The sequence below is a fragment of the Chionomys nivalis genome, chromosome 20, assembly GCF_950005125.1.
Source record: "Chionomys nivalis chromosome 20, mChiNiv1.1, whole genome shotgun sequence".
Lineage (NCBI taxonomy): Eukaryota > Metazoa > Chordata > Mammalia > Rodentia > Cricetidae > Chionomys > Chionomys nivalis.
Window position 1 is genome coordinate 30,384,896 of NC_080105.1, and position 10,982 is coordinate 30,395,877.

At 45.5% G+C, this 10,982-nt stretch overlaps 1 protein-coding gene across 3 annotated transcripts in view; it reads left to right on the forward strand.

The window, feature by feature from the left end:
- Positions 1–9,821, forward strand: part of Trappc11 (trafficking protein particle complex subunit 11) — a 41,862-nt gene extending 32,041 nt beyond the window's left edge. The window contains exons 27-31 of one of the 3 annotated variants that reach the window (XR_009055681.1): positions 2,303–2,394; positions 3,937–4,070; positions 5,878–6,045; positions 6,538–6,643; positions 8,419–9,821. Coding sequence is in view for 2 of the 3 variants with exons in the window: in XM_057752634.1 (XP_057608617.1) it covers positions 2,303–2,394; positions 3,937–4,070; positions 5,878–6,045; positions 8,419–8,463 (439 nt within the window). In the remaining variant the exon portion in view is untranslated. The remainder of the gene's footprint in view (positions 1–2,302; positions 2,395–3,936; positions 4,071–5,877; positions 6,046–6,537; positions 6,644–8,418) is intronic. The other 2 variants (XM_057752635.1, XM_057752634.1) reach the window with 2 other exon arrangements.
- The last annotated feature ends 1,161 nt before the right edge of the window (positions 9,822–10,982 follow it).

The following is a 10,982-nucleotide window of genomic DNA, read 5'->3' on the forward strand; positions in this document are numbered from 1 at the left end:
TCACCTCTGGTATCCTGAGACAGACCGGTCACCTGTCAAAGTGGAGAAAGGTTTGAGCTGAGGAAAGCAGGTGGCAGGAACACAGTGGTCAGTAACTAGGGGGTGGTCAGCTAAAGATAGAGTCATGCTTCCCATTTCTTAGTTTGCAGTGAAGGGTGAATATGGCCAAGTGTGGAAGATTCAAGTATGAGTTGGAGTTTGTTCCAAAGCCTACTAGGCAGTGTTATGCAAAGTTGAAGATGTCTGTGACCCTGCAGACCAAAGAACAATTCCAAATTGTACACAATAAATATATGGATAAGAACATGCAGAGTGGCATTGGTTATAATAGTTACCCCCCCCCAAAAAAAACCTCAGAGAAACCCTAAATCGTCGAGCCATCAAATGGAAAGCAGGCAGACTGTGACATATTCAAACAATGAAAGTACATTAGCCAGTAAGCATGTCAATATTTCTACATAAGTGAAGAGAGAAGGCTACAGGCACAAACACTAACAAATTACACCTGTAAAATGTTGGAACTATGTGAAACACACCATGTATTGCTTAGTAGGATCAATCTAATAGGCAAAAGTACAAACAAATACATTACACAGGAATGGCAGATCCCAAATCCAGGACACTGGTGGGAGGGACTGGTGGGAGGGAACGGGCCAGCGGCATTGAAGGTCCCAGTGCTGGCACGTGCCTTTTTGATAGCGAGGTCCAGGTGATGTTTGTGTGCTTCTCTCCTGGTGTGGTCTAATGGTTTAAGTTTTAAGGTGAAATGCAGTTAATTAAAAATGAGAAAGGAGTCCCAATGGGAATAATTATAAGGGACTATTTTACGGTATTTTGTTTGGAGGACGAGGATGGTATGTGTGCTGCACATGAGTGGTCAGAGGACAGCTTCCAGGAGTCAGTCTGTCCCGCCATGTAGCTCATGGGACTGAACTCAGATCTCAGGTTTGGCAGAAGTGCCTTTAGCCACTGAGTTATCTTCACAAGGAAGTGTTTTGTACAATCATTCATAATGAGTATGACAAGTTTGCTGTCACAGCTGTCTCTAAAGTGTCACAGATTACCAGGATGAACTGAAATGGAAACATTTTAAAACCTGTAAAACAAAAATTGAAGAAAATGCTAAAGTTGCCTTTAAGCTTTGAAAACAATGTTTAGTAGACACAACTCTATGATATCATTATTCTTATGTTATCAAATGCAAAACAGAGCAAGAAAGTGCCCACAGATTGTTCCTGGTCTTGTTTGCAGTGCTGGATGGACTCGTGGCCTAGCATGTGCTAAGCAGGCGCTGTCCTCCAGCTCCCATCCCCAGCCCTTCCCGCAGCTCTCCTTGAAGATGCTTGCTCCAGAGTCTGACAACAGGACTGTAGGCCATTGTTAGCAGCTCGGAAACAAATACTGATGAGGTTATTTCTGAGTTATATGTATCAATATACTCCATATTAGAACTTCAAGGTAGAATACCTGAGAATGGAAAAATAGGTCATTTTACTAAGATTAAAAATCTTTACAAAACAACCTAACTTGTCATTTCCTTCCACTCCTTGTGAATCTGCCGTGTTGGCTCTCAGTCTATGTTGTAGGAGTTAAGCAGCAACTGAAAGGCAGTTTTTCTCCCATGCTGCTGTCTGTCTGTGGGGTAATTTCTCACGGTGGTCACCTGGTTCCTGCCCCATGCTGACTTTGCTCTGCAGTGGGTCCCACATGTCGACTGCTCTACATCTCCATACAGGGGGATCTTAGAGATTTCCCCAGGAGTTCTGCAGCCCGCTCTGTAGTTCCCACCCAAGCCCTAACACAAAGGAAACATTGAACAGTCTTATTTTATTACTTTATCTCAGTAAATCTTAGCATACTTACTGTACTTTTTACTGATAGTAGAATGTTCTGATTCTTTGTTTCTACTGTGTTCTTATGACGAGTTAACCATGCCCTTTGAAAGTGGTCTGGGACCCACCTCAGCATCCCTCAGGAGAAGAGGGGTCTGTATCACAGTGTAAATCTGCAGTACTATTGCCCTGAAAAAACTCGTGCTCCAGACGCAGCGTGCTTCCCCGACAGCCAGGCAGAGCTCCCGTCTTGGCTCCCAGTGGGAATGCATGGCCGCCCTGGTTATACTGTCTGCTTACTAAACATTCACAACAAAAGTTGGGTTCAGAAAACTCCTATGCACAAAACTCAATTGATGGAGCTTGGAAAATGGGTAGGTTTTCTATGAAAGGTACTTGGTAAAAACAGACCTGTATTTCGCTGTCGAGTGTTTGGAAGTGTGAGTTCAATGCTGCACTTCGTGCCATAGGGCCGCAGGCATGGACAGCATCCCAGTGATCAGCACCGTCATCACGCTGCCGCACGTGATTGTCGAGAACATCCCTCTCCACGTGAACGCAGGTAGCGGGTTTCAGATGTTACTTGATAAGGGGCTTTTCAGAGCTTAGTGTTTTCACAGTGTGTTGTGTAAGATGGCTAACATCTATAAGGTGTACATGAGAACCCCTCCAAGGTCCTACCCAATCATTGTCAGGCAAATCCTACCTATCATTTAATCCATAAGTGCTTTAGTATGGTTGCAAACATGGCTTTTGGTGGACCTAATTGTTGCATTATTATGACTTAAAATGATCAATGAATTCTTTGTGTAGGAGGGTGGTTGAGGCAGGATCTCACTATATAGCCCTGGATGGCCTTGTACTCATTCTGTAGACCAGGCTGGCCTCAAACTCACAAAGATCCTTGCCCCTGCCTGGTGGGTGCTGGGACGAAAGGCTTGTGCCACCACGCCCAGCCTATGCTTTTAAGCTCACTAGATTCTGATGTTTAGACTGTGGTTGGCTGAATGTTCCTCAGCTTATTTTAAGGTCTTTACATTGCAGTTAATGGATAAATCTGAGTCTCCATCTAAATCTCTCGGTAGGCACAGTCCTGTCTCCCATATCCTTCCCTCTCTCTTCCCCCCACCCACTGCCTCTCCTACTTCCAGCTTTCCCTCCCTTTCCCCTCTTCCTGTTTATTTATTGAAGAACCCAGGTCATTGGTAGAATCTCTAACAGATTCCCTGTCCCTGTAAATTGACAGTCATCTGACCTGGTCAGATTCAGAGCTAGATTCTGTTAGAATGCTTCACAGTTAATGTTCCCTTTAATGGGCACATAGCCAGCCCCTCCCCTTTAACATCCGATCTCATATGGTCCAGGCACATAGTTTTTTTCAGATTTCCAACCTGCCTCCCTCTGTTGCTCTTCCTTGGTCTTTTTAAGATAAGATGACATGTAGTTCAGGCTAGTCTCAGACTCCTGTATAGCCAAGGCTGGCCTCTCCTGGCTTACAGGTGTGCACCACTCAGTGCCTGGCTTATTTCTCCTCTCTTGATTGAATACTTCTGTCAAGAGAAACCTTTCTTTACCAGCCGCTATCATGTCTGTAATGGTTTTAAAAATAGCTTACAATGCTTGCCTCCTCCCGTGCCACCTCCTGCAGTGCTTGCCTGAGCAGAGCTGCATGTGACTGGAACAGCGCAGACGGCATTAGCATGGCCTCCGCGAGGATGGTCGCAAGTTCGTGAAACATTCCGGTTTTGCATGTCAGTAAAAACTAGTCCGCAGAACTCCAGGAAACGGAGCATCTGCATGAGGGGAGAATGTTTTGCTTCTCTGTAAAATACAGTGCTGGCTTTTTTAGTGTAGGAACTTGATTGATATTTTGAGAGAAGTTTTGCAGATTTGTAATGTTATTTGTAAATTCCACTTCTGTAGACAGGCTCTCTTTCTGTGTCAGGCATTTTTAGACTTCCTTCCTTCTCAGCCTGTCCTGTCAGCATCCAAACAAAAGATCTCGTACTAGCAAAGCCATAACTCGATAACGCTGTGTCCCCGCAGTGTGAGCCCACGGGCGATGAGCTCTGTCTAACCGAGAGAACTGTGCCTCTCTCTCTAGACTTGCCCTCGTTTGGACGCGTCAGAGAGTCGCTACCTGTCAGGTATCACTTACAGAATAAGACTGACTTGGTACAAGATGTGGAAATTTCTGTGGAGCCCAGTGATGCCTTCATGTTCTCAGGTCTCAAACAGGTACGGGTCACCTTTGCGGGTGCTGCTTGTGTGACCACAGAAGTGTGACCAAGAAACCGGAAGCTGGGGTTTGTGTTTTGATAGTAGTAAATTTTTAGGCCTTTTTAAAGATTAAGTTTAACTAACTTCCTACAGAGGTGGGTTTCCTTTTCACATCTTCAAGATTAGAAAGATGGGCTCTTTCTCCTTATAAAGCACAGCTCGCTGATCACTGGGCTTTATTATAGCAACACATTAGAATTCCCAGGAACTGTGAACCTCCTCTTTATTTGCCTTATGTCTTGGTTGAGACCTGGAGCACAGCCATCCTGAGGTTAAGCCTGCCTTTCTGAAGAGCTGTACGAGTTTTGATCTTGCATGGAATTTATTTTGCTATGTTCAGAAACAACTTTTGCCTGTTCAACCTTTCTTCATTGTTCAGTCAGATCAGTTGGAAAAGTTTATCAGCTTTTGCAATGAGTCAGTACAACACTTAGTCAAAAACATGTTCCAGAGAAGAATGAGAATGTTAGCAGACACCCCATGTTTGTCAGTGAACATCTTTTATTAGAAAGGGATAGTAACAATTATAGGAACAAACGTGTCTTAATGCACAAGTATCTACCCTGAACAGATCAACCAGTTAGCTCTGCATATTCAGAATTCTGAGTTTGTTGTTATATACACAGTAGAGGGCTAGAGAGATGGCTCAGAGGTTAAGAGCACTGGCTGCTGGCTGCTCTTCCAGAGGTCTTGAGTTTAATTCCCAGCAACCACATGGTGGCTCACACCATCTGTAATGAGATCTGGTGCCTCTTCTGCCGTTCAGGACTTACTGCATGCAGGCATACATGCAGGCAGAACACTGTATATACATAGTAAAAATAAGTCTTTTAAAAAAACACACAGTAGAATTATGTATGGACTAAGCAATACAGCTGTGCACCATTATAAATTTATGGCATAAAATATTACATATCTTAGCTTTTGTGCATCAGAAGCCCGTGTGTGGCCCCTGGTACATTGTGTGCACATGCACACTTGTTTCTCATTTGCACACGAGTAAGCTGTTTCCAGGTATTGACTTACAGAACTTCATAAGTTTATATATTTCTAAAGTAAAAAACATTTTTTGTTATGCTTATGTATTTATTGTGTGTACTTGTGCACCAGGGTGTGCCTGTGGAGGTCGGAGGAGTCGGTTCTCTCCTTCACCATGTGGGACCTGGAGATTGGGCTCAGGTCATCAGACTTGGCAGCAAGTGCCTTTACCTGCTGAGCCATCTTGCTGGCCTCTCAAGTATTAGCAAAATTCTAACCCCCCAAGCTGTTCACCTTAACATTTAGTATAAAATCCCCAAAATAATGCAGTATAAAATCTCAAAAAGAAAATAACCAAAACCAAATAATTTGTATTTTGTTGAAAAATACTACAAAGAGATACTTTTTTATAGTATTTTTTGAGGATTAAGATATTCCTGGTCTAAGACACAAAATGAGAGCGTGCAGAAGTTGCCCTTCAGGCTGTGTAGACACCGCGCAGTGCCGCCTGTGTCCTACACTGTGTCCAACATCGTATCACACCGTGTCGTACACTGTAATGTACACCGTGTTGTACACCGTGTCATGCTGTGTCGTACACTGCACACAGTACGTCTCCCGTCTGCCTGTCGTCCTGTCTACTTGCTCAGCTGTACGTCTTAGAAGATGGCTGGAAGAGAGCATGCACGTGTCACCAGAAGGATTCGTCCATCATAGATAACTGAGTACGTGCCTATTCATAGAGCAAACTGTGTGTGACTGTTTCTCTCTGGCTTTCTGCGACTAGATTCGATTACGTATTCTGCCTGGCACCAAACAGGAAATGCTGTATAATTTCTACCCTCTGATGGCGGGGTATCAGCAGCTACCATCGCTCAACATCAACTTGCTTAGATTTCCCAGCTTCACCAACCAGCTGCTCCGGCGTTTTATACCGACCAGCATCTTTGTGAAGGTGAGGCTTGGCTGTTTCCTGCCTTTTAACGTCAGCTTCTTTAGAAGTTCACTGAGTCATAGTTGGGGGCCTTTAATATGTGAATTTGGCAATTCTGTTCGTTTCTATGGTACTATTTTATAGAGTCTAATTTCAAAGATTGCCACTCCCTTAGATGATTAGTGTCTTTACAGTGTCCTTGAACATGCTTTCTCTTTGTAGTAAAGTATGTTTTCTTTCTCTCTCTTTCCCTCTTTCCCTCCCTCCCTCTCCCCCTTTCTGTTTCTGTCTGTCTGTCTGTCTGTCTGTCTCTCTCTCTTTTCTTCCCTCCTCCTCCCTCCCCCCTTTCTGTCTGTCTGTCTGTCTGTCTCTCTCTCTCTCTCTCTCTCTCTCTCTTTTCTTCCCTCCCCCTCCCTCCCCCCTTTCTGTCTGTCTGTATTTCTCTCTCTCTCTCTCTCTCTCTCTCTCTCCCTCCCTCCCTCCCTCCCTCCCTCCCTCCCTCCCTCCCTCCAGGGTTTCTCTGTGTAGTCCTGGCTATTATGGAACTCACTGTGTAGACCAAACTGAGCTGGAACTTAAGGATCCACTTGCCTCTGCCTCCAGAGTGCTGGGATTAAAGGCATTTGCCACCACACCCAGCCTCAATTTTTAAACATTCTTACCTGGTCATATTTTAAAGGCACCCATCTTGCCGTTCTTGTGTCTGATGTCACCTGCAGGGGAACAGTGTCTCATGACTTGGTGTGAAAGAGTGGGAGGGGGAGGGGAGGGGTCTCTAGCTGTTGATGGAGGGGGAGGGGAGGGGTCTCTAGCTGTTGATGGAGGGGGAGGGGAGGGGTCTCTAGCTGTTGATGGAGGGGGAGGGTCTCTAGCTGTTGATGGAGGGGGAGGGTCTCTAGCTGTTGATGGAGGGGGAGGGGAGGGGTCTGTAGCTGTTGATGGATGGGGAGGGGTCTGTAGCTGTTGATGGAGGGGGAGGGGAGGGGTCTGTAGCTGTTGATGGAGGGGGAGGGGAGGGGTCTCTAGCTGTTGATGGAGGGGGAGGGGAGGGGTCTCTAGCTGTTGATGGAGGGGGAGGGGAGGGGTCTCTAGCTGTTGATGGAGGGGGAGGGGAGGGGTCTCTAGCTGTTGATGGAGGGGGAGGGTCTCTAGCTGTTTGACTGTTGGAAATTTGCTATAGATAAACATAGCAGAACTAGTTTCATCGTGTGTATGAACACAGACTCGGTCATATTCTGGCCACCTAGGGCTAACTTGTTTCAGACTTTAGCAGTTATTATATTCAGAAAGAGATCTGGACTCATCAGTTAATCTCCTTCCTTCCTTTATACACTCAAACCTAATTGTAATTAAGGCTAGCTCAGTCTTTTGATTTCTTTCACGAGAATGATTTTCTAGTGTATTGCTAACCACTTAAGAATTTTACAGCTAAAACAGGTATATTCATCCGCAACACTATAAAACAAAACAGTTGTAATCCCATGCATCTGTGTGTGTAGTCATGTGCACGTGTACATGTGTGTGGAGGCAAAAAGTTCTCGCCTTTTGAGATACACTCTGTCACTGGCCCGGAACTTGCTCGTGAGCCACACTGGCTGTGCAGTGAGCCCCAGGGATGTGCCTATCTTCACCTTCTTCCCGTTGATGAGCTCACAAACATGTGTCGCCATGCCTGCTTTCCTCCCATGGCTTCTGGGGGTCAGACACAGATCCTCATGCTGCAGAGCAAGCGCCTAACCCACTGAGCATCTCTGCTCTGTGATGTCTGTATTTGTTCTTGCACTGAAGTCTGTGTTGTCATGGTTTACATTTTATTGTCAGCAGCCTTAGAAAGGAAAAGGATGGATGGGTGGGTGGATGGATGGGTGGGTGGATGGATGGATGGATGGATGGATGGATGGATGGATGGATGGATGGGTGGGTGGGTAGATGGATGGGTGGGTGGGTGGATGGGTGGGTGGATGGATAGATGGTAGGTAGGTAGATAATAGATAGATGGTAGGTATGTAGATAGGTAGGAGGTAGGTAGATGTATGTGTCTATGCATGCATATTTTGAAGTTCATGTAGGTCACATTTTTCTCAATTAGGAGATTAGAAGATCTTGAATCCCCCAAAGGAGTTTTCTGTAAGTTCAGATCTTGAGCCATAGGAGGGCCTGAGCCTGCATGGTGGGTGGGCATGGTAAGTAGCTCCCGTTTTACAGGCAGCTGTGAGGACCTGTGGGTGCGAGAGCACAGGGTTAGGAGAGAGACCGAGTGGAGCAGACCTGCAGGGGAAGCACATGGCAGCTGGTGTTCAGCTTTGTAAGACTTAGAGAAATCTCAAGATGCTTTCGGTAGTAGAACTCCTCTGTTAATATTTCATAATTCCATTTTGTTGTCCTGTTGTAAAGCCACAGGGGCGACTCCTGGATGACACCTCTATTGCTGCTGCATGATGCCCAGGACCAGCCCTTGGCGTTCTGACAGAGGACCCAAGACGGTGCCTAGGAGACCCATTGTGACTTGTAGCTTTGATGATGGTGGAAGTTAAGCTTGCCTATTTTTTAATGGATATAATACCAGCTATTCAGAGAAAGTCATGCTTAAGGTATTAAGGAAATCATCATCTCGTACAGTTTAATAAAAATTTGAAGTCTGTCAGTGTGATGTGAGAGGGTGTCGGGTCATTGCTGCCATTAGAAGTCATGTCATGGTCAGCACGATGTTTCCACGGGATGTGACTTGGCTGCCCAGCATCAGTGGAAACAGATACCCAGCTGTGATTGGACAGAGGCGCTGCATCACACCTGGCTCTGCTGGAGACGACCCATCCCATAAATTCCCTGTGTGCTTAGCACAGCCCCTCAGCAAGCATTGCAGGTCTGAGTGGTGTACAGACCTCCAGGGCTTTCTGTTGCTGTTCTGTTCCAGACAGGGTTTCTCTATGTAGCTCTGGCTGTCCGGGGAACTCGCTGGCTCTGCGGCTGTGGAAAGGTGCCAGTGTTTTACTCACCATCAGAAAGTTTCGAGCTTTTCTCATGGTCATCATTTATAAAACAGGTTTATATTCTTGAAAGGACCTGATTATAAACATCATTCCTAAACTAAGTTCTTGAGAATGACTCAAGGTCACATTAAGAGTTCTCAGTCACTTTACATAATTTCATAAGTGCTATTTAAAATATCTTTAAATTCATGTAAATGAGAAAATTATATGGTGAACATTTGCTTTGTAAAATATTTTAATTTAAAACTAATTTCTTGGAAAACTTTATTATGTAGACTGGGCATATTGTAAAAAGGAAGTAGTGATGTAAATAAATATGTTCTCTTTCACATCTGCTTGTAGATAGCATTGATTTCTTTAGCTGGTTTGATTTCAGCTGTGGGAAATAGCCTCTACCAAGAACGCGCCGTGAGGGCACTGGGAAGCATGGTCAGGAGCCTTCTCTGCGCCCTGGGACTTGCTCTGTTAACCCTGCTCAGGCAGGGGAAGACTGTATGGGAGACATGAGTTCCTCATGTCACGGATTTTCAGATAGAGGCCATCGGTGTGGCTCTGGAGTGGACTGCGGCCAGATCTCTCCTGTGTCACTTGCTGGTCAGGTGACTGCGTCTGTGTACCGAGTTTTCTGGAAGAGAGGCTGATGAGGCCTGTCCACAGGCTTCCTGTGAGGATGTAGCTGGACACTGCCAGAGCCAGGTTCGCGCTTAGCTGGCCTGACCTCTCACTTCATGTCTGTGGACTTGTCGTGCGTTGTACATAGTGCCATATGTAATGAGATACATGTATATGCACATGCATACTTAATATAAACACGTTTGCTACAGTACACCGTCTCAGTCCCTGTCTTGTATCCTAATGTTTTCTTTTGATTCCTCACCGTAACCTGCCAAGTTGATCCCATGACCTCTGGTGAGTTAAGCAGAAATTTCCAGACTTCCAGATGGAGGTGTTTAAGGTCCCCGTGGACTCTACAGTGCTTGACTGCAATGCACAAACAATAAAGTCCCATCACACATTGACACTGATGTTTTCAGGTGTAAGCTGCATGCTTGTAAGACAAGTCACTCATGAGCTTAGCTTTGACGTTTGGCGTTAGTGTGATTTTTACTTAATTGTGTTTGCTTTACTAAACAAGTCTTTTTTTTTGGTTTTTCGAGACAGGGTTTCTCTGTAGCTTTGGAGCCTATCTTGGAACTAGCCCTTGTAGACCCAGGCTGGCCTTGAACTCACAGAGATCCACCTGCCTCTGCCTCTGCCTGCTGGGATTAAAGGTGAGCACCACCACCGCCCAACTATAAACAAATCTTATTTTAAAATTTACCATACAGCTAGTAATACAGAATTGTAGCCAAGAATCCTCCCATATCATGAATTTTGTGTCTATATTCTATTGGCCTGTTTTGAAACTGATATTTTTTTCCTTTTTTTTGGGGGGGGGGGGTTCAAGACACAGTCTCTCTCTCTGTAGCCCTGGCTGGCTGTTGTGGAAATCCCTTTGTAAACTCAGGATGGCCTTGAACTCAGATCTGCCTCCCTGTTTCCCTAGTACTGGGATTAAAGTACCTCCATTACCCCTATTTTCGGCTTTTTTATTTGTTTTGAAACTGAAATTTTGTTATTGAAAAACATAAAATCGTGAGTATCTTGGGCTCAAAAAAATCAAACTGTCGTAATGGTGTGAGAGCTGTCGTTCCACAGTCTTTCCTCCCCCTTTCTTCAGCGTGTCACCTGGGGCACCTGCCCCTTGTGAGCACGGCTGCCTCCTGTCTCGTCCTGTGTTACTTTCACTTCCGGAACTGCTGTTTGCCCGCGCACACCACTGTGGTGGTTTTTAACCACGACAGCATCAGTCCGGAGGTTTGTATAGAAGCTCGGCTCCCAGACGCTGCTGTTAGCACCAGGGCCCCAGCCAGAGGTTACCACCTGTGATCCTAAACGTGCAGCTGGTAGCTGATCCCTCAGCTCCTG